The sequence below is a fragment of the Panonychus citri genome, unplaced genomic scaffold, assembly GCF_014898815.1.
Source record: "Panonychus citri isolate SS breed McGregor unplaced genomic scaffold, ASM1489881v1 Contig00049, whole genome shotgun sequence".
NCBI classification, from domain to species: Eukaryota; Metazoa; Arthropoda; class Arachnida; order Trombidiformes; family Tetranychidae; genus Panonychus; species Panonychus citri.
The window spans coordinates 1,551,094-1,576,192 of record NW_026515454.1 but is presented as its reverse complement, the minus strand read 5'-3'; the positions used below and the strand labels follow the sequence as shown (position 1 = coordinate 1,576,192).

At 30.4% G+C, this 25,099-nt stretch overlaps 2 protein-coding genes across 2 annotated transcripts; one reads left to right on the top strand and one right to left on the bottom strand.

Moving 5' to 3' along the window:
- Positions 1 to 2,592: 2,592 nt before the first annotated feature.
- LOC128385421 (solute carrier family 15 member 1-like) lies at positions 2,593 to 14,543 on the bottom strand. Its single transcript, XM_053344282.1, has 9 exons — positions 14,325 to 14,543; positions 12,912 to 13,053; positions 12,708 to 12,782; positions 12,201 to 12,558; positions 11,929 to 12,024; positions 10,823 to 11,836; positions 10,573 to 10,704; positions 5,122 to 5,229; positions 2,593 to 3,408 (listed from the first exon to the last, which is right to left on the bottom strand). Exons 1-9 carry the CDS (start codon positions 14,449 to 14,451, stop codon positions 3,190 to 3,192), a joined length of 2,271 nt encoding a protein of 756 aa, XP_053200257.1. The 5' UTR covers positions 14,452 to 14,543; the 3' UTR covers positions 2,593 to 3,189.
- A 214-nt stretch (positions 14,544 to 14,757) lies between these two features.
- Positions 14,758 to 24,404, top strand: LOC128385427 (uncharacterized). The gene is made up of 5 exons (XM_053344287.1): positions 14,758 to 15,144; positions 15,290 to 16,137; positions 16,882 to 16,911; positions 21,083 to 22,013; positions 23,367 to 24,404. Exons 2-5 carry the CDS (start codon positions 15,411 to 15,413, stop codon positions 23,515 to 23,517), a joined length of 1,839 nt encoding a protein of 612 aa, XP_053200262.1. The 5' UTR covers positions 14,758 to 15,144; positions 15,290 to 15,410; the 3' UTR covers positions 23,518 to 24,404.
- Positions 24,405 to 25,099: the final 695 nt, after the last annotated feature.

The following is a 25,099-nucleotide window of genomic DNA, read 5'->3' as shown; positions in this document are numbered from 1 at the left end:
TTTGTGTAATATAATAATAGTATTTCAATTGGAAACAATGTGTTTCTCTAGCAAAAGACAAACGCTTTTGCCAAGTTACGATTAAACTGTCAACTAGATGGAAAGTCCTTTAAATTGCAATCAGTTGATTGCATGTTGATGGAAAAAGTTTAATTAGAAAGCAAAATATATAAAAAGTTTACGATAAAAGATTATCTGTTTGAACTTTTCTTCTTCTTTATCAAGAAGACTGAAAATTCTGATCAATTTTAAGAGTTAATTCAAGCTCTTCATCATGAAGCTTAAACTTGTTTCCATTTTGAATTTATTTCTCTCTCTCCATCGTTCGCTCTTCCTCCTCTTTTACCTCCCTCTTCCCTCATCATCATCATCAACTTGTTGCATTCTTGTCTTCTTTATCATCTTCTTCCTTGTATATTCTTGAAATTCTGTTACCTGGGACAGTGAATAGTAGCTATTGATGACTACTTTCATCTTTCATGCAACAAAGTTTTCCATCATGTTGATTGAATCAAGAATTTCAAATGAGCATGATGATGAAGATGAAAGGGATGATAGTTTCTTTTTTATCATTCTCATTTGCTCCATCATCATCATAATCATCATATCTTTGATATTAATATTGTTGTTGTTGTTGTTTCTGATGATTGATATTAAATGGACAGGATGAAAGGGATGAATGTTGATGATGATGAAGCTGAAGGATGAAAAGGATGATGATGATGATGATGATAAAGACTGACACTGGAGGGTGGTTTGGGGTCTCACGGCTTTTTCTGTACTCATAAGATATTGATAATCAATGAACCTTAGGCCAACGGCACAAATAAAAACACAGTGACTTTTTCATCTTCTTCTTCATCTTTAATCATCATCATCTTCATTTTTTTCTTCTTCTTCTTCTCATTCCTCATCCCCCATGTGCGACTGGAATAACAAGATCGTGCAAGACGAAGATGACGATGATGGAGGGGGAGAAGAAAACGGGAAGATAAAGTAGCCACAGGCTATTTTGGTGAAGATGCATTTTCAGTAGCAGAGTAACAAAAAAAAATCTATCTTTTTGATTGGAATCAAGTTAAGGTTGAAAGAGGAAGGTTAAGATGATGATGATGAAGAAAATGATGATAAGATGATGATGAAGAAAACAAGTTACTAATAAACTCTGTCCTCCTCCTCTTTCTTGCATTTTTCATCATCTCTTACAATTTTACTTTCTTAACTTTTAAAGAGTCTACATCTTACCCTGGGTTAATTGTTACTCTTACCCTGAGGGTGATTGATTTTTGTTTTGCTTGTTTACTGCCGATTCTGTGGATTCGGTTTGATTGTTTTTTTTTTCTTCTTCTTCTTCGTTTTCTCCGATTCTCTCTCTCCCTCAACGTTTCGGCTTTCGAAGGTCAAAAAGTTATTATTATTATTCCCAAATTAACTGATTAGTTTGATGTTCAAATGACGTTACGTTGTGCTAATCACCATTACAAATGATGACCAATTAACTGATCTAATTACAAAATTAAATTGAAAAAAAAACCCATTGAAAAACAAATAGACTAACAAAAAAAAACATGGAAATCAAATTAAACTTTAATCGTTTGATCATCTTTACAATCTAATGATTATGCACTAATTAGATTTGGTTGATTGGCTGATCATGCAAATTGCACAACAATTTTCACCTTTAGGGTCAAAGTTGAAGGTTGAAAGAGAAATAGGAAATGAAGACAATTTTAAAATTGGTATTCACATTTAAATGTCCATAGAAACATCCAAATGAAAAGGATGAGGATGAGAAGGCGGTAGTCGTGGGGGTGGGAATCGAGAGTGGAATGATGATAAAGATGATGATGTAAATGATGAAAAGGAAGATGAAGGTGGGAAAGAATTGGTAAAGACGGAAGAAGGTGAAAGGTCATATGGTAATGACACAATCAAACAATGAAACGATATTGATATTAGCTTAAGTTACTCAATAAGATTTACATTAACGGTCACTATTGGTCATCTTCATCTTCATCTTCATCATTATCATCATAGGTAATATATATTTTCACACACAAAGGTCAATCATCATATACTTTGTAAGGTCATCTTCATTTTCATTTTCATCTTCATCACATATATATATCCGGCCTCACCTGTCAAATAAAAAGGTATATACATGTATATATATAGACGAGGGGAAAGGTCAGCGAGAAAAAAAAGGAAACGGAATAAGAAAACAACTAAATATACAAAGATAATATTGCACAATGACCAATGGTCAGTCTTTATTATGTATTAACCATCATTATCGTCCTAAACTATTAGTTGAAGCAAAAGCCTTTGACCAACAACAAAACTGTCAACACAATTGTCACATAACTATTTATATCTATTGTCAACCCTCGTAACCTTTTACCTTTTTTTAACTTGACCACCAATGGTCACTTGAATCCATTAAAGTCCATTTTGCAAAAAGCTTTATAACAATTACTCAACATTTTATAATAATAATAAAGTAACTTCCTTAATAACATTTAATGCTTTTCAATGGGTCCTAAAAATAAATAATCATCAGCATTCAAACTGGAATCAAAGATGAATCAAGAATTGATTATAATCATTTTTATTCAATTTGTGCTTGACCACCAGCTGATTAACTCTAGTGATAACAATTGATATATATTAAAAAAAGAAAGAGATTCTCATTTTTGTTTTGTTTTCTCTCTTTTATTTTTTCATCTTTTCTTCATCTTTTTTTTTTCTCTGACTTGATCATCATCATCATCACAATTTTCATAATCATCATCATCATCATCATCACCATAATCATCTTGTACTCTTTTTTTTTGTTCATTCAGTTTCTCTATGGCCCATCCAAGGTATTCATTGACTGAGACTTGAATACAATGGGGGTGATGGACTGTGATGATGGACAAGATATATATTATAAACATGACTAAATATAAAGAGAGAGATTTTGATCAAAGATGATAATGATGATGAAGACGATGACGGTGATGACGATGACGACGACGATGAAGATGATAATAATAATAATAATAGTAATAATATGTATATATAATAGTAGTAGTAATAATAATAATGATGCAGGAAGAAAATTTTTTTCCCTAAAAAACGTTTTAAAAGTAACATAAAAGTCTCTGTATATAAGTTATATATGTATATGTATAAGATAAAATGATTTTAAAGCTTGGTATCCTGAAGTTCATTTGATTTTTCTTGACTTGAGTGACCATTACCATTGGTCAGTGTAGATCCATTGGATCCGTTTGAAGTTGCAGTTGAAGTTTTACTTGGCCCATCGTCTAATGCTTGGTTAGAGTAAGTATACAGGTAGGACATTATGGCAAATATAATCATATCACATATCATTAAACCAGCAAAGAAGAAGAATTCGATAGACTGTAAAAAAGAAATTAAGAAAAAGAGAAGAGAGAAGAGAGAGAGAGAAAAAAAAATTAAGATTAATATAGTTAATTAATATGAGGCGTTCCTTTAATTTCCGGAGTAATTAAAAAAGTTAAAGCTAATAATCAACAAGTGGATAAAACCAATAACCGCCTTCGTCCTAGATTATTGATTATGATTATGGCCAAGACATTGTCGTGATTAAAAGTGATTACCACAATGGTTAACCACAACAATCAAGCCACCCTAAGCCTCTCCCCATTTTTAATTACTATTTTTTTTTGTTTATGGCCTCTTTTGTTATCATCATCATAATCATTACATTGTATTAATAATATCTATTAATCAAGAGTCTACTGACCAGTCGCTGTGTTGATGTATAGGTAGGAAATTTAATCCCAATCTAATACAGCAACAAGATTGAAATAATTAACAGACAAAGAAACATCCTCATCTCCATCATCATCATCATCATCATCATCAAAAGTAGTAACAACCATAATAGGTAATCATAAACTGAGTAGGGAAAACAAAAATCAAAAATCTAACGTTAATATCATATACAAATCATAAGACAAAATGATCACGAGAAGCTGATGATAATGATGATGATCATGTTCATGATGATGATGATGAGAGAAAATGCTGATGATGATAATACTTGTGTGTGTGTGTGTGTGTAGTAAAAGAAGTAATAATTACATTTCAATGATTGTTGTTCTTGTAGCTTCCAAGTAACAACATCAACAGGTAAAGAAGAATAAAAATAAAACCCTATGTTTATAGTGTTGTAGTTACCTGTGTTTCGTAGGCGTAGTTGGTACAATAATAATTTTCTAATTCTTTTCTCCTGATTTAGCAACAACATGCATAACATTCCTGATCCTCCTAACTATCGTTTACTTCATCATCACTTTCATCCTCCTCCTCTTTTATGTTTATCTCCCTCATGAGAGAGAAAAGAGAGATTGAGAGAGTAACCTGCATGTATTTACCTGAATATAAAAAAAAACTGATGATTCGCTTTTGTTATTGATGTTACCTGAGATACTGCTGACGGCGGACTTACATCGGCAGCGAAACAACAACAACAACCACCACCATCACAGAAACATATAAATTTGCAGAAGCAACAGCTTACAAAACGACACAACATCATGTTATAATCAAAATTATACCTTTCAGGTAGATGTAAGAAGGAAGAAGATGAGATGATGATGATGATGATGATTCTTGTAATAACAATTACCATTAAAAAAACATATTCAAACCTATACTTAAAATCCATGTTAACAAATTTTTCTCTCTCATTCTCTCTCTCTCTCTCTTTCTTATCATCATCATTATCATGTTCTGATTTTTCTCTCTCATCTTGTAGGAAAAGGGCAACAAAATGATAGAGAGTTATCAGAAGCATCATCATCTATTACAGGTACAAAATATTTTCTTGCAACAACCTTTAATATTATCATTATCATGGACAACTACAAGTCTAAATAACAGTAATTCCGTCTTGAAACATTCCGTTGCCTCCCTTACCACCACCTCCTCCTCCTCCTACTCCCTTCATCTTGTAGTTTTCAGTTATATAAAAACTTTTTCTTTCTCTTATTAAATATTATTTTCTTCATCATCAGCAAGATGATGATAACTGATATTATTAGAAATATATATCATTGAATAAAGTTAATTGAATAATGAACTTACCTGTGCTTCAAATTTAATGTACTTGGTGATTAGAGCAACGAAAAAGTTACCAAAAGAAACGGTAAGTAGCCAAGCTGCTTGGACAACACTTTTCATACTATTTGGAGCCTATTGATTAGAGAGAGAGAAGAAATTTATTAATTGTAATTAATTGTAAACCACCCGTAGTTGTTGAAATTAATGTAAAATGCAAAAGGTAACAGAGAAAAGGTCAAGTTAATGACTGACCTTTAAGGTCGAAAGTGGGGGAGCAAATGGTAAAAGAGATAAAAACAAAGATGATAATGATGATGGTGATTGTTTCTACCTTAGTTTCAAAAAAAGAGAGCAAAGATATTTGGATGATAAGTTGAGGGCGGATGTTAGACTCTCTCTCTCTCTCTCTCTCTCTCTCTCTCTCTCACATATAATATAATTATACCTAATAAGTCAAAAGTAACCATAGGTTTTGCACTGACCCACCCCACCCTCATTGGTCATCATCATTATCATCTAAATATTACCTGTGACCTCTCCCACACAAGGAAAATGAAGCAACACAAAATGCTTACTTTTGCTTGATGACCTTCAATCTTCTGTTTCTCTCTCTCTCTCTCTCACCATCTTCTTCATTATCAACATTATCCTCATCCTTAGATGATGATGATTACAAAGTTATGGTTAAAACTACATTTTCAACTTGCATTTTATTAGACATCTATGTTATTATTTACCAATTATCTGCATTAGACTTTGCAATTTCAAGCAATGAGCACCAATTTCTGTGTGTCAGTAAACTGTATTTTGTACATGTTACTTGCATACCTGACTCTCATCATCATCATAATCGTCAACATCAGGATAATCATCATCATCCCCATAATCAACATAATCTTGTTGCTTTTTTGTTCTGAGTTGAGAAAAAAAAATTGTTCTTAACAAATTGTATCCTTATCAATACCTGTTATTAACTATTTACAAATTCAACTCGAGTTATCAATTAACTTTAATTTCTTGATCAATGGTTAACAATTTACTAACTAACAGTTAAGTTTTCTTTTTCTCCAAAAAAAAGTAAAAGCAAAAACAACAACGACAGTTACCTGAACATGTTGTTTTTACCTTGATTACAACGTTTCCATCGTTATTATTTTAATTGTTACAACTTTTAAAGAGCTGCAATAAGGTAAACGAGAGTGATCATCATCATCATCATTATCATCTTAATTATCGTCATCAAAATTAATCCACTTAAAGATAAACAATTGTTTCTATTTCAGTTGAAATATATATAAAAATTGCTTCTAATTGTCCAACAATGATAATCATCAAACTAAGATAATAACAATATAATCATCATCGTAAATCAATTTTTTAACAATTAACAATCTGAATCATTTTCTTTACAATTCGTGATATTATTTGATAACATTATCAATAAACATCATGAAAGAATATCATCAAAACGATAACAACAGGTATGTACTTTCAGGTAATAATAATAAAGGAAGTACAATAGCAGAAAAAAAATACGATATGAGAATTGAAAATTATTATAACAATCAATGTGAACTATTGTTTTCTACAGGTAAGAAAAGCGAGTATCATGAATATAAGATAACCAGGTAAGGTGGAAAACAATATCAAAATCTCAATGAAAATCATTTGATTGATATTGTTTGTATATGTTCAGTGGCCAAGGTAATATCTCAGGTAAATGGTAGTAGCTGTTTAGTAGCCAGTGATAATAGTAGTTGGTTTAGCTTCTTGATGAGGTAGTTAATTGGAATTAAGAACATTTTTTCTTTTCATATCATCTCCATCATCATCATCTACATCATCTACACCATCATCTTCTTTTCTTTTCTATTCTAAGGTGTGATCAACACTCCTTAGTTTTTTTTCTTCTTCTTCTTCTTCAGTAATGTGTATGTGTGTGTATTCTTGTTGTTGTTTAAATGCCCTCAAGAAATAAAATAAGGAGTAATACAGAAATAAAAGAGAGGAGGAGGAAAGAGAGAAGATGAAAGTAAAGTAAGAGAAACTGATGAGATGAAAATTGTTGCAATAATAATTCAAATAACTAAAAGTTTCAGGGGTAAAAGGTGAGGTTAGCTAACTTCATCTTAATCATTATTATCTTCATCATCATCTTGTATCATAACATATGATGATGTTACAATTGTTACCATTATTATCGTCTATCAATTTACAAATCCCATCCCAAAACCTAATTGTTACTTGTATTTATTATTATATTTCTTGCTACTATTAACTCTAATCATCGTTTTTAAACCTAAGTCAGAATCATAAACATTTTCAATTTATATAGATTATGGTGCGAAGGTGGTGGCCTTAGGGTGCGGAGGTGCATTAGCCATTCCCTTTGAACGGGAAGGGTGGACTAACATTGAAACTCCATCATACCCTCCTCTCCATAAGAACCACCCCCACCCTCCTCTCTCTCTCTCTCTCTCTCTCTCATCTTCTTGCATCAATTTCATCTTCGTTTCAACCTCTCCTTGTTTTTCCGATCCATACAAACAAATAACCTTTTACATGTAAACAATAATTTGATCACTTTAATAATAATCATTACCAATTGATTATACTGGTAACTATTTATTGGTAAGAAAAGATAATTATTATTAATTATAATTGTTGTTGGTACTCAGTTTATAATAATACAGATTATCATTTAGTCTGGTAAGAGTTAATTATTATCAGACAGCAAAAAGATAATTGTAATTACAATTAACTAGAAAAGTTTTAAATTGAACAATTTTATAAACCACAACAACAAATACAAATCAAAAATGCTTAATACCATTCTTGATTGTCAAAGTTAATTGTTAATGTCAGATTGTTGACTGATTTACTGTTTTCCTGAAATTGTATTAATCAAGTTTATATATATATATGTTTGTCTTTTAATTTTTAATTTGGATCAATTATTTAATTAAAAAATTATTTGATTGAAATTAATTAAAGAAGGAAAAAAAGGTAAATATTATATGTATAATATATTGAGTATAATGTTTGAAAAGAAAAAGTTAATTTTTCTTGTTCATCAAATTGCTACTGATTAATAATCAATTGATGATTGTAAATAATACGTAGGCGATATTTTAACAATTAACGTTGTAATCAGTAGTTAAAGTTATTAGGAAATCAAAATTGATTATAAAAGTTTATTAATTTCGACAATCATGATAATCATCAATAATACTGATTAGATGGATAGTCGATGATCAGATTAACGATATCTGGAGGAGTGTTAACAACAATTTAGTTAATCAAAGTGACACTCCTCTTTCTATATACCTGAGACTCAGCATAACCATAATCAGTATTATCATCATTATTATCATCATCATCATCGTCGTCATCATCATCATCATCAATAGCATCCTCCTCCACATAAAAAGTAATCATAAAAGGTAAGACAAAACAAAGATACACTCCTAACAATGGATAATCCAGTTCAATCAATAGCCTGCAACTAATAATTCAGTAAAAGGTTTGGTTAATTATTGAATAACTATTGAATTTAAACTCTCTCATCTCACAATTAACTTAATTAATCATCAGAAGCAATTGATTGTTACAATTAATCTGCAAACCGTAGGAGGATCAATCTAACATGTACTTGCACTATTAAAACTCAATTCAACAATTTAAGCGATGAAATTAAATTGAATTGCAGTCTAGTATTAGAAAATCATTATTACAATGATTTAAGTCTTTATCCATGATGATGGATGATGATGATAATAATAATGACCACAACAATCATCATTTGAGAAATTAATTCAAATTATTCAATAACTTGTGAGAGAATTCACTTTTAGAATTAATAAAAAAAAATGGTGATCATTGCCTTCAGCTAATTGTTACTAATCATTTCTATTAAATGTTACACATTTAATTATATGTATTCAATGATTAACTAACTACTAGAAATTTAAAATTCATCTGATTCTGTGAATCCTTGTAAGAAACACTCCTTTTTTCATCTTGTTCATGTTGATTCTTGACAAATGATTTGACACATTGATGATGTGATTGGATAAGTTAATCATCATCATCAGCATCATTTTTACTCATCATGTATTTATCAAAATTAAAGGCAATCAAATCGTTCTGGTAAATTAAATTATGCTAATATCAAATATAATGACAATTAAAAATCATCAAGGTCTTTGTGAGCAGGTTTAATAATTAACAAGTTAATGAAAGTGTTTGATTAATTAAATTGTAACAATTTCAACTGTTGATGTTTTAACTTTGTTCTTGATCAGTGTTAGTCGACAATGAATCAATTGCAATCCTACTGTGAATTGCAATTAAAATGTACATTATTTTAAGACTTGGATTAATCAACACAAATCCAATAATCAGTTAAGTGAATTAATTCCCAGAATCAAGGGTAAAAATCAATTTTAAAGGTAAAAAGCTAAAGATATGTGTAAATGATGATGATAATGATGTTGATTAAAGGTAAGATTTAGATGAAGTTTAAGATGAGGATGATGAAAAATCTCATTATGACTGTTGGAGAGAAAGAGAGAGAATCATCTTTCTATCTTCTTCTTCACTCAATGGAAAAATATATTTATCATGATTGGTGATAAGGAATTAACACAATTAACAGACTAAATCACAGTGAGAATCATCAGTGGATTTCCAATAATCGAAGAGGAGATTAAAGATGATAGAGGGAAATGTGCTAAGGCAAACTAAGTTAATCCAGTAAACCTTACAAACACACCGGTAAACTTTACTTGTTTAGGCTACTGATGAAGATGAAGATGCTGCTGGTGATCATCATTATCATCATCATGATAGTGATATTTTTCCTGGTCCCTAGATTATCTCTCTCTCTCTCTCTCTCTCTCTCTTGGCTCTTCTTATAGCCTCCCTCTCTTTCTCTTTCTTTATTCATTTCTCATCATCTTTCTTCTCTTTTCTATCTTCTTTTGAATTCCTGGAATGATAGATTGAATGTTGACGTACTGTGATGGATGAAAGATGACTTCAAAGATGGCTAAGATATGATACCTTCAGGTAAGAGGGACGATTAAATGAGGAAAAGAAAGAGAAGAGAGGAAGATGGAGATGGAGATGGGGGAGGGGAGGGTGAAAGAGAGACCCGGGAAGAGAGAGAGAGAGAGATAAAGATGAGCTAAGACGAAGAGAAATGACAGTTTACTAGTTACCTGTAAAAATTGCAACAATCTTCTTCTTCTTCTCCATCATCTTCTTCATCATCATTATTCTTTCTCCCTCTTCTTCTCTCCCATCTCTCTTTAACCTTTGATTCCAACCGAGTTTATCAGTAACTTGCAAAAATTGATAAGTTTCTTTCTCTTCTTAATCATGTTGAGTGCATAAATAAACATTCACATGAGTTTACCTTTGCTATTTTCATTAATTTTCCTTTATAATGAATTAATTAATTGTATGACTTACCTGTGAATAGGAAAACTCAAGACCTGTTACGGAAAACATTACTTCACCACAAGTAATCACAAAATATTGAGGTATTTGCCATAACATGCTAATACGATTTTCATCAACCACTTTGTTTAACTTGTAATTAATCTGATAGAAAGAAAGAAAAAGAAAATAAAAGCAATTAATAGATTATCGATAAATCAGCAAATGATAAAGTGGTGATAATATTAATTAATTTTCTCGAGAGTGTGAACGTGTTACTAACTTGACCAGAAGTTGGATCTTGAATAACAACCAAGATATAAAATGCTCCATTTCGAACTTTAATTGAATGGCCAGAAATCGAACCATTATCAAAACCTTTAGGTAAAACTTGGTATGTTTCGATACCGGAGAAAGTTTCGACTTTAACGTATTCAGACAGGCCAAATGAGGTATTTAAATATATCTTAGGATCTTTTGAAGAGCCTTGAGATGATTTCGAGAAGACAATTGACTGTTGATTGTTTGAGGTGTTAACATTAACATTTGCTGAATTAGACAAATAGTGAGCGACTTGAATTGCTGAATCTCCTTGATCGGGTTTGATTAGATGATGGGTTATTTCAATTGCATCAAGAGCGTAACCTTGATCGTTTTCTCTAGCAATTAATTGAATAACGTCTCGAGCGCGATTTTGGATGACAAAGTCAATTGGTTTTAGAGTGATTGTTGAATTATCATTAAACTGACACTCTGAATCTTTGGTATTCGTTTCAACGTTAAATATATATGATCCGACTGGTAAAGATTTAGGTACTAAGAAAGCAGATCCTGATTCCAGGGGGAAGCGCATTGGATTTGATTGGTTCACTGAGATCAGAGTAATTGCACATGGTAAACTGTTGATGAATGTAATCGCTCCAAAACCTACTGAAATTGACTTAGGTACTTCAGACTCAATGCTTATTTGAAGCAAAGCGGCCAATAGAAACGCTACTCCGGCCAATATTCCTCCGATTGCCATTCGTTGTAAAGGGGTTTTAACGATTCCAAGTTTATCGGTTATTGGATAGACGATGTATTGAAAAATGGGAATCATGGCCACAATTAAGATTGGATTGATGACCTGAAGTTGATCGGGTTTAAGTGCTGTCTCTCCAAATAGAATACCATCCATTTTGAGAGCTTGAAGTGTCCATCGAGATCCTTGTTGATCGAATAGTGCCCAGAAAAGAGGTAAAGGTAAATAGAGGAAAAGTACCCGGTTAACAGTTTTAACCTCGTTAATCAATTTCGGCTGATAGAGAAAAAAAATCAAAACAAATTTGTCAATTATTTTAGTCAACAATTAAATCATTTAATTGCAAATGCTGGTGCTTAAATACTCACACTGTATTTATCTTCCGCGTAATCTAACCAGTGCTCTCGTTTTTCCAATCCCTTCTTTGAGGTAAATAGTGATTGGAATTTAAGGCCAAATGCATACTATAATTAACAAAGAAAAAAGAGGAAAAAAGGTCAAATAGTGAAAGGAAAATTTTAATTAATCCAATCGATTGTAATTAGGTCAGTTTATCAATGATAATGGTGGTGACATTTGTGACAATCATGATTGAATGATGATTAACATTTATAATTATCATACGAATAACTGTACTTACCGCATTACATTGGAAAAATTTGAAGATAACATTTCCTTTTGCTACTTCAACAATTCGATAAGCGGGTTTACCGGCAATGAAAAGTATCAGTGCAATGGTCATTAAAGCGGCTGGTACACCGAAAGCCAGAGGAAAACAATCACCTCGAGATGAGCAGGAAACATCAGATCGTAGGATTGGGGTGATGAACGTTGAAAATAGACTACCCATGTTGATGGACATGTAAAAAATGGCAAAAAATTTGTTCAACTGATCCTCTTGACCGGCAACAAATTGGTCCCCACCAAAGGCACTTACACATGGTTTGATTCCTCCAGTACCAAATGCAATTAACCCTAATGAAAAAATAGACAGCAGACTAAAAGATTGAAAGAAACCGAAAAGAGAAAGAGAAAAATGGAAAAAGATAAACAAACAATTAGACAAGTGTAATTTACAGTTCTTTTTGTTTTCATTAATTAAACGATTGTCATGATAATCATTTTAATTAATTAATCTAATACTTACCTATTTTCAATGTAAGATGAGGCTGATAAAGCAATATTACCCGCTACATAGAGTAAGCTTAAATATAATATGGTTCTGGAAAATGATAAAGAAGAAAAAAAGTAATTAGTTAATTGCTACACAACTCATGTGATTTAAGTTTTATACAAGTTTCCGATTACAATTGCACTTAAATTGTAGTTAGATAAAAAAAATGAAACTTACTTAAATTTGCCTAAATAAGAATCAGCTAATATTGCACCAATTAAGGGTGTAAAGTAACAGAGTAAAATAAATTCATGATATGATTGGGTTGCTGAGTCTTCAGTCTGTTTCAGAACTTTGGTAAAATATAAAACCAGGACGGCTAATTGTTGGTGAATAGATGTGATTAACACGACAGTTGATTAAGTTAATTTGTGATTTCCACGAGTAAATAAGGTGTTAGCCAAATGGATGATGTTGAGATGATGATGTAAGGAAAGAGAAAGAAAAAAGAAAGTAAACAATTAGTTGATTGTGATAAGTATATGATGATAGAAAGAAAGAAGGAAAAAAAATTGAGATTAATTGTAATTCAGTTCAATCAATTGTTCAATTTAAAATGTGAGTATTTGTGTGTATGTGTTTCATATCAATCAATCACTTTTGAGTAATTTTTTATATTTTCTCTAGTTTAATTACTGTGATCATTATCAAACTTTGATTTCAATTGTTATCAATTAATTAAGAAATATTTACTTGAACAATTTATCGTTTAAACATTTTATATACTTTTCCCCCTACAATTTAGATTGAGGTCTTTTTCGTTAATCAGTATATCAGTAATTAGTGACAATTAATTAAGAAATTAATGGAGAGAGAGAAAGAGAGAGGGAGAGAAAATAATAAAAGTGCAACAATTTAAAACGTAATTGTTGGACAATTTGTATTACATAACCAAATTAAAGTAAATGGGATTATGCATGGGACTGAATCTAAACAAATTAGCAACAGTTTAACATTAATTTGATTGGTAAACAAGAATGAAAAAAAAATTGAAAATTTCAACAAATTAATGGGAGAAAATTAAAATTAAAATTTTAAAATGATAATTATAGTGATTAAAATGGTCTTTAATCATAATAGAAATTGGTTAGGATCTTTTCAAGAGAAAACTAAACTGAACCTATGAAAATATCACCTGAAAGCAGTTTAGTTAATTAATTAATTGTTAGGGTAAAGAAGGAGAAAGGAAGAAAAATTGATCATTGATTAACGAGGAGAAAAAGCAAATCAAAGTGGGAGAATTTAAAAAAGAAATGGAAACCATGAGGAGTGTGAGGGTCAGAATCAGAAAAGAGAAAAAGAAAGAAAGAGAAATAGAAAGAGAATCTAGTCGGCATTAATTAATATTCGAGGGAAATTTTGGTTCCGGATAGAATAGAATTTAGTTAATAAATATTGTCATGTTTTAAAAAAGAACAAAAAAATGAAGGAAAAAGAAAATCTAAATTATAAGGAATAAGATAAGAGAAGAAAATCTACATTTACACAAATACGAAAAAAGAACAAAAACAAAAAATAGAACAAAAATTACGAGAATAGAATAAGAAATTGATTGTTTGTTTCTTCTCTTCTTCTTCTTCTTCTTCTTACCTTTCATTCCATAAAAACAGAATCTTTCACAGAATTCATTTCCAATGATGAAGAAAACCGATCGAGGATATTTAAGGTTTACACTGTTACTTGAAGCTTCGGCATCCGATTTCTTTTCATTATTCATGGTGGTACTTAGTTAATTGTCGTCAACTGATTAAGAGGTGTAGGTGAAATGAAGGTGGTGGAGGTTATAATTAGTTAAACCTTATGTACAATCTTCATGTTGCCAAAATCCAATAAGGCCATCGACCCCTTGCGACTTTCGAGCGAAACAGAAAACCCGCCAAATTTGATGAGCTCATTTTCGAACATCAAACCAACACTTGTGGTCGTTCCATCTGGTGTTCGTTTCATTAACTGTTTTCTTTTTTGTGTTCCGCCTTCTTTTTGTTGGCTCCTTTTTTTTTATTTCGTTTTCAACATTTTACCGGTTATCATGTTTAGTTGATTGTCGATCGTTGATTTGATTGTGTTAACTTTTTGTTTTTTTTTTTACTTTTTCTTTTTCAGTTATTGTCATCTTTTTGTTGTTGGTTCTCTTTAATTGTCTCTATTGATTTTTGGTGATTACAATTTTTGAAATAATTAGTTGGATTCGTTTGCGAGAGTTTGTTGTTTGTCAACAAGTGTCTGATTACTTGTTAGTTTTAGTTGAGATTTTAGTCAATAAATTGTGATTATAATTTTTGTTTTGTTCTTTGGATTAATTAGTATTACTAATTAGTGGAAATTAAGATTCTCTTTTTCATTTGAACTGTGAAATGATTGTTTTTATGTGAAAATTATGGATACATTTGTCTTGGTTAAATAACAACAGGTGAGTCCATTTTTTAGTTTTTTTCTTCTTCTCTTTTCTTGTCAATATTTTGCCAGAAAAAGAATCACTTCATTTTGGTTAAATTCTATTCTATTTGTCGAATTTATTAATATTCTTTTTTCTTTTCTTTTCTTTTTTACTTTAGAATTTTCAACAATTCCATCGACACTTGTGATTGTTGATTCTTATACCAAATTTTCTGTTTATCCTCCTATCTTCTAATCCGAGAATATTATTTGTATACTTTATTTTTGGTGTTGATCAATATGGATAAATTAATTGCTCGTCAAGTGAATAAAAATGTTGATAATCAACAGCAACAATATACTTATCCACCACCACATGCCCACAGTTTAATCTCTAAACGAGAAACAACTAAATCATCACTATCAACATCATCAACATCCTCATCCCAATCACCAATGGTAATCAATACTGAGATAAAACAGAATACAGATTCATCATGTTCATCACCAATAAATCGTTCACCAAATCAACGTCAACCAATACACTCAACATTTCTCCATAATAATCAACAACAACAACAACAATTAAACCAAGCTAATCTTCAAATACCACAATCATCATCATCAACAACAACCAACACAACAACAACCCAACAATTAATATCATCAAGTCATCATAATAATCATCATCATGTTCATAATAATCAATTTAATCAACATAATAACACCAATAATAATATTGAAGGAGGTTCACCGATTTCAACTCATTCAGCCGATGATGTTCATAATCATAATCATCACCAACCTTTGGTAGTCAATGGTGGTAATGGTAATAACAATAGTGATCATAATAAAATAATCTCATCACCTGAAACAGGTAATAACATTATGGTTTACTCTTCCTCGGTCGGTGAACATGAGATTAAATTTACCAAAACTGAAGGATGTACACCGTCTACCTGTATATGTGTATTTATTGCCATACTTCTTATATCTATTGGAGCATCATCGGGAATTTTTTACGGACGTAAGTAATTACGAGCAATTAAATCAACCAGAATAATATTTTGATTACCTTTTACCCCCAATCACAAGTAGTATTGACAGTCTATTATCTTGATTGTCTTGGGTTTGACACTTTCATTTTTCTTAATTGTAATCTTGTCATCTCGTTATTATTTTATAACACTTTCAATTTTGTGTGTTAATTGTTTTATACTTAAATTGTTTCATTGTCTTTCTAATCTAATATGATAATATATATTAGTATTTGTTAGCTAATTGTTGTTGTCGTTTCATTAGAGGTAACACTTAATTGTCATAATTGAGATGAGTTTTTACACACTAATGATAAAAGTTACTTCCGTTAATTGTCAGAACAAGTAAAGATGATTAAGATTAGCTCTTAATTATGAATTCAAGTTAATGATAATCAAGTTAAATATATATATTACAAAAAAAAGTTTACTCTAACCATTTGAATTGTTTATCAAGATTAACTTTTTTTGTTGTTGTTGTTAAACTAATCTAATTACAGTTAATTGTTAATTTTTTTTCTCGCTATCACAATCAACGCTCCTGGTTTTTAGATTCACCAATTTTACCCATCATCATTTTTCATCAATTAATACTGATTATTAATTGATTAATTACTCAACTAAACTAAACCTTACCCCTTAATTTACATTAACTTATTCAAGAGAAACAGAATTAAATTGAACAATTAATCGTATATCTAATTAATTTAATTTTTCTTTTCTTTAAACTTTAGTTCGCTCATATGAAGATGCTTTACTTAAAGGTGAGTAACTTAATCTAACTACTTAATTACAATCTTACAATTAATAATTTGTTCACTTTAATTAAACTAATCATTAACCAACTGATCAACTAACCATTTGATTGAATGTGGTTTCTTTTCACTTATTGAATTACCTTTGACATGAAATAGAAAATTAAATTGTTCATAATCATTGAACAATAAAAGGTTGATTGTGAAAAATTAAGCTAATCAATCAATCGTCAATACCATTTACCTTGGGTTATCCCTTTTCAACAAATACAAGATAATCAAATCAATTGAGATTTGTCCGACACGCTAATCAAATGTCAATCATTAAAGGCCAAACCTTTCTAAACATTTTAATCCGAAAGCTTAACCTTTGGTGTTAATCTTAATCTTATGTGATATTATTATTTCATTGATTGTAAAATTGAAAAATAACAATACCAACAACAGTTAACTTTATGATAGTAGTAGTAGTAGTAGTTAATCAATAACAATTGAATTGTCATGGATAGTAAACTAACTAAGTTTAACGATGATAATAATAATTGACCTGATCTTTGTGATAGACAATTGAGTTAATTCAATTGTTTTTACTGACAAAATAACAAATCGTGTCGCTGATTCATTTGATTAGTTTATTAGTTGTTTGGGTGATGATAATACAATCAAAGATTATATTGTGATTATCATGGGTGATGTTGTTTTATTGTTGGTATTGTTTTCACCGTTATAAATTATTGTGGAGGACAAGTTGAAGGAGGAAGAGGACGATGATAATGATGATAATGATGATCATGATCATGATAATGATGATCAAATTCAGTAGGATGAAAAAGGTTACATTAAGGAAGAGGAAAAGTAGGAAGATCAATGGGGAAAGATGCTGGTGATGAATCAAATGAATGATTATCTAACTGTTAACAATTAAAATGGTTAAATTATTGTTGTTGTTGTTGATTATTCTTACCTTGGTTGTTTTTTTTTCCTATTGATTGTTAGTATTATATAACAATTAAAGTTTACAATTTAGTTGGATTCAGTGTTGGTTGTTGTTGTTGTTTTGCTTGAAAACATCATCTGTAAGGGTGTGAATATGTAGATATAATTACAATCATTTTATGCCCTCAGGGAAGTTGAGGTTAACTGACCCATATGAGCTGATGAACATGAGTGTTTATTTAATGAGAAAAGTTTGTTCATTTTAATTGTTGTTAACAATAAGAGAAATCAAATTAACTCAAGTAAAGATGATTTTTTTTTTCCTTACGATTTTAGTTATTAAAACAAAGTACAAATCATGAGCATCAGTTTAATTGTAATCAAACAATTATTATGATCATTTTGGGTAATTTAATTTATCAATTGTATTGACAAAGGTGATATAACTTAAGGTAAATGGTTAATTATTTCAAGTAATTTACATTAAATTATGATTAACCTTTTTTTTCCGATTCAATTTTCCCTTTGACCCTACAATAGATACACTAGTTACCTTGATTAGTAGGTCAACAATCAACTAATCACCTACCCTATGATTTTGCCCATTTTTCATTTCGTTAATCATTTGCTAATTAATTACAATACAAGTTTAACTCTAAAGGTGGACTACAGTTAACCAGAAATATAAAAAAAAACAATCAATTGATTATGATGATTGAACAGCAAGCAATTAACTTTTTTCATCGTAATCAAGGTAACCATTAACAATCATGGTTTTCATTATTATTATTATTAGTTAACAATTTATTTAAATGAAGTTAATATATATAAATTTAGGTTGCAATTATAACTATAAAACAACAATTATCTATTAATACTGTTAACAATTAATAATGACAACCTTTAAATTGTTGTTTGAATTTGAAGTGTTGATCATCTTTGACCATCAACTTTACAATTGTAATTAGATTTTCAATCAAAATTAAGTGTACATGTGTGTGTGTGTGTGTTAATTTTAATTGATTTTCATTGAACAACAATAATCTTTAACAATCAGAGTAACAATAATTTACCCATCTTCATACAATGATTAACTTAATTTAGTTAAATTTCACCCCTAACTACTAACCAATAAACTTAAGACTATTAACTTTTTTTTCAAAAGTTTAGTTGAAGCAAAAAAAACTATTTCCTTAACCCAGTTTACAAGGTAATCGTTACAATTTAAATTACTGTTAAAAACTAAACAACGATCAACATGTAATAGTTATTAATGGTCATCCAACTTTAGGTCAATCGATCAATGACCTCCGTCTCAATGGTATTTAGGTAATCTTTACATGAAGAAAAACATATATAATACATAGTCCAACAATTAAATAGCCTCTCCTATTTCCTTAATTGTTGTGTAACTAATATGTTCCCTTGATTGATTATCAATTGTGTAGATTATAAATTGTAAATCATTGTTACAAATTTACTAACTTCATGTCTACATAATATTTCACAGTTTGTCATTCATCTTACAATTTATATTATTATATGAGGTGAATTTTGTTGATCATGGTAATACAAATGAACAAGTAATTTAACTAATTCCTTACCACAGGATCAATGGGAGATATTGACCTGAAATAATCAACAGTTAATCCAATATATTTATTCAATTGAATACAGTTTAGACAAGAGTAAAAACCGTTATAATAACAATTGTATATAAGTATATCAATTTACTGCTTGATCATGATGATTACCAAGCATTATTATTATTATTACATGATGATTATCATCATCTTCATGATTATAATATTACAATTATCACTCTATCATGATGATATTGAATATTATGTATCCTGAATTGAGTAAAATGAAAAAGCAAAACAATTTTCTTACTTGATTGTTGTTTCATCATGAAAAGTTTACTCAGGCTTCTTAGCTTAATCCTTTATTTCACAGGACAATGGATTAACTTATTCATCAATCCGAATCAAGTTAATCATTAACAAAGTTTAATCTTGGAAAACAAGATACCTGATACTTTGATTATCTACCTGTAAATATAAGTAAACTTATTGTAATAAATAGTATTAAATGAATATAATCATTTAATAGATTAACATCCGTATCTTTTTTTTCTGAGCTTAAAAAGGCTCATTGTTGAGATGGAAATTCAATGTTCTCAATGATGATGAGCCTGTGATTACCTTCATCTTCATCTCCTGATCATCATCATGTTGATCGTCATCTTCATGCTCTTGATTCTATTGTTGGAAATGTTATTATGATTAAATTCCCTTTTATTATAATTCGTTGAAATGTAAGAACAATAAGAAATTTATTCTTATTCTTGTAGAACTTTTTTTCGCTCTTCTCCTTTTAAAAGGTAACTAAATGATGAAGAAGATGAAAGAAGATGAGGATGATGATGATGATGATCAGGAGACGAAGATGAGGATGAAGATGAAGATGAAGATGAAGATGATGAATATCTTCAGGTCAAAGAACAACATAAATCATTATCATCTTAATCACTTTGCATTAATGTTCATCTATTTTTTTTTTCAACACTTTTATTTTTAATACTTTAAGAGTTTATATCAATAAGGTAACAATTAACTTGAGTAAAGAGTTAATTGTGATTAGTTAATTGTAGTTAAATTGTAACTCTTTTTCTTCTACTTCTTTTTTAATTCTGATTGTGTGATTATCTTAATTTCCTATCTTTCTAAAATTAAACTTTTCTCATTGTTGTTGTTGTTGTTGATTTATTTTGTATCTACTTATTAATGACACTGATTTAACAATTAACTTGTTCTGATCCTTTTGTTTGGTTAGTTATTGTTATTAACTAATTGTTAAATAAAGATTGAAGGTAAATTAAAGTTCAACTAAATTAACCTGAGAAAACGTTTAAACTTAAATTGTTGTCATCTTTTTTTTATATATAATTTAAGTTATTATTTGTTTTTGTTTTTTCAAATTTGATTGTTTACTGAATCATGTTAATTGTTGTCCATTCACTTTTCAAATAATTGTGATTGTTTCAATTAATTTATGTATGACCATCACATTTATTAATACAATTACTGATTTTGTTGATAATTTGACCAAGAAAATTTAATTGCATTTTAATTGTGTGTTGTTATTTGGTTTGTTAATGAAAAGTTTGATGATTAGTTGTAACAATTGGAAAATGATTATTGTAATTTAATTTGTTGTTTCTTTATGTTTAATTGTTTCGTAGATTTAGTTTTCAAAGGTCAATTCACGGTAACTCGAGGTGATTCTTATAGTCCAGAATTTGAGAAACGATCATCGGATGAGTTTAAAGAAACATCTCGAAAATATAAAACTCGTTTGGACATTTTGTTCAAAGAAAGTGGCCTAACCAAAGCTTTCCGTCGGTCTGAGATTCTGGCTCTTGAACGGACACCTAAACCTCGTTCAGATGATCTGATTGTCCACTTTAATCTGGTCTTTTCACCCTTACTAAGACCTCGACTGTCACCGGCTGATGTTTACTCGATATTAATTGAAGAAATTCGAGCCGATCGTAAAAAGTCATTTAAAAATACTACGATTGATCCAAATTCTATCGATATAACGGAAAGAAAATCGGATGGAGGACGAAAAGGACTTTTCTACACATCGTCGCCCTCTTTTCCCGCTGCAGCTCAGTTCCTAGAGAATCCATCACCTTGGGAAGCTCGAATCGGTTTTCCTGGTCTATTGGAAGGATTGACCACTGAACCCACTCCACCGCCTCGTCGGTGTGTCCCCATAGAGTTGCCCTTTTGTTACAATCTATTGCAATACAATTACACCTCTTACCCAAACATCGGAGGCCATTGGAATTTAACTTCACTCGAATCTGAGTTGATCTCTTATCGTCAAATTGTGGACGCTGAATGTTATCCATTGGCTCGAGATTTTATCTGTCAAGTTATTCAACCACAGTGTTGGGAAGATGAGATAATCCCACCCTGTCGAGAGTATTGTGAAGATTTCATGATCTCATGTAAAGATTGGTTAGTTAAATCAATCACCGATAAACTAAAATGTAAACAATTTCCTTCATCATCAGAGGAAACATCCTCATCTACAACCTCACCCACCACAAGTTCATCTTTAACCACTTCACCCACCAATCCAAGTCACATGTTATACACAACAAGGTAAGAATCACCTTGATAATTAACCAAGTTAATTAACTTTAAATTTTGCTAATGATTATTATCCTGGTGAGTTAACCACCAAAAGGGTTTACCGGTTTTCTTCCGGTTTTCGTAGATCCTTTGATCCATTTTATTGTTTTATTTTACGGATTAATTTACACTGAATCATCGTAATCATCTAATTATCATCCGATTAACATTTTACTGTCTTAATTTGATTCATTTTAACCGTTACATTATAAGGGGTAACCCCAAACCGTAGTGGACTTGAAGTCCAGTCTATTTTTCATGGCCCAATTCATCATCCAACCAAATATAGTTTGACCCAAAATTTTCAGTTTCAAGACTCAAAAGTTTCCTGAAATTTACCTGTAATCAAAATCAAATAGATTATAATGATTATACTGAATGCGAGAGTAAATTCAGTTTTTTTTTCTCTAACATTTATCGTTTATTCATTGTTAGTCTGTAATATATTTCAACGGAAAAAATTAAGACAACAACAGGTAATCTACTGATTACCTGGACCGTGATTGTTGTGTTTTTTTCTGGTGACCAGGCCTTGACCATCAAACTAATACAAGGATGATGAAAGAAAGGCCTTGTTGCTGAATTTAAGAATGAGTAATATTAGTTGGGAAGATGAAGATGATAATTATGATGATGAATGTAATGTGTGTGGGTGGGTGAATAAGAGGAAGGAAGAAAGGAAATATGAAGAGAGAGAGAGAGAGAGAGAGAGAGAGAGAGAGAAGATGAAAGTAAGTGAATTAGCAGAAACTAGATCACTTTTAGCACGTTTGACCTCCGCCCGTTTACACATACACTAGTATTTAATAGATGTTAAGTTTGAGCCCAAATGAAAGCATAATAAATAATAAAAGTAATAAACTGGAAACGGTATTTAAACAATCAAAGTTAATCATTACTTATGATTAAGGGTCAGTTTTGTCATGTTTATGTTATTTACTGATTCCTGTTAATCATAAAAATAGAAACAATAATTTTAATCTGATTACTCTGATTTACATTTAAATCTTTGTAAATATTAATATCTGAATCTGTTTCATTTTTGATTGATCATTTTCAGTTTAACTTCATCATGATTCAGATTAAATCTGAACTTTTATCTTAATAAATGATGAAAAGTTCATTATTCTGTCTGAAACCTAACTCATCAGCAATTGTTTTCTAATCAAGGATTAGATTTTCGTTGAAATTTTCATGATACTCAATTTTTAAAGTCATAACTTTTTCATCTATTTTTTTTTCATTCTAATGTAATAATGTCTAATTTTCTAATGATATTTTTGTCTTTCTCCATCTTTTGAAATCACCATGCTCATCATTCAGCTCCCATGAGAAACTTTCAAGTCGATTGGTTGGAAAGACTGAGAATGAGAATCGTGTTCAGCTTAAATGTCGTGTTAAACCAACTGTATCTGTTCAACGATCAGCTGAACCCATCAGGAGTATTCAAATTACTAAGAATGATTTTGATTAATATATCAAATCGCCTTAATCATCATCATCTCTTCCGTTTTCATCGCCATCATTAACTGACACTGATGATGTTACCAAATTCTGAACGATTAAAGGGAAAAATTGTAAAATCTCACAATCTAATCACCAATATCATCAACATCTTCATATACAGAGAAATCATTTAAAGTCATCGAGATGCTAATCATTTTAATCAAACGAAACCACAATTAATCAATCAACACCCAAATGATTTATGGATTAAATCAAGTTGATAGTTTACTACGACGATTGTTAATCATTAATAAGATGAGATGTTTTTCTTATGTAAACTGGACCAAGAAAACTTTGGTCATTTAAAGTTGGACTAATTCGTTGATCAACAACAATCAGAACCCGATTAAGATTAATCATCGAATCTTCTTTAACTTCTCTCATCCTCCATCCATAATCATCATCTTCTCTTCTTCTCATGCATGAATATCATCATCATCATCATCTTTCTCTCTCTCATCTTGTTAGATTTTAAAGTTTCTTCTGAATTTTTTTTCTCTTCTTTTTTTCTATCAACTAAAAATACAATCAACTAACTAATAATATAAATAGTTCACCGTATAGTTGAAACATATAAGTAAAAGAGGAAAAAAATCAGAATCAGAATCAATATGAGTTCTGAACAATTTACTTTTCTCATGATGCTGATGATGATGATGATCATCATCATAACCATGTTAGTACTATGATATTGTGTATAAAGTATTGAAAAAAAACTATTGAAAGTTAATCAGAAATGATGATTGACAAAAAATTAATGTTTTCCTTTCATTTCCATGGGAATTTGTTGATTGTTAGTAAATCATTAATGAACAATTAAATTTATATACCTTTTCTCTCACAATCAAATTGTTCTGTCTCTCTGCTTTCTTAATTATCCCACAAATGAACAAAAAAATAAAGATACAATGTAATTAGAAACAAAAAAAAAGTTGATACAAAATTTGATTAAATGTGTTGACACAATTAAGTATCTTTTTTTACAATTATCAATGAAAACTGATCAAAACCATTGGGAATTAATTTACTTATGTATAAAACTATGTAATATTTATGAGGATATTTAATTGCTCGTGGCAGCGGTATTGGAGGTTGGTAGGGGTGGAGTGGAAACTGGAATATCACCAATCCTACCTTTCCATACAAAATAACCCACCACGCCGAGAGCAGCGGATATTAATAAAATGAGTGAGGATATTAACGCAATCCAATTGGTCTGAATAAAAGTGGCCTTTGCCGAGGCTTCGGATGCTTTGACCTCATCACTTGTCTCTACGGATCTAATGGTTTCCTTAATCTCTTTGGGTATTAACTCACTAGTTCCGTGATCTTTAATCATACCAAATCCACGGTTCGGTAAACCAGCCTGAGGCATAAATCCAGGGTGACGATAGGGTAACATTGGCCGTTGGGCAAGTTGAGGGTAGAGATAAGTTGGAGGAGGTGGTGGGGGTGGTAAAGAAGGTGGATCGTTAGAGGGTCGAGCGGGTGACGCATCTGACCTGGACTCTTCACTTTTGTTTTCTTCCACTTCAGCGGAAGCCGATGAT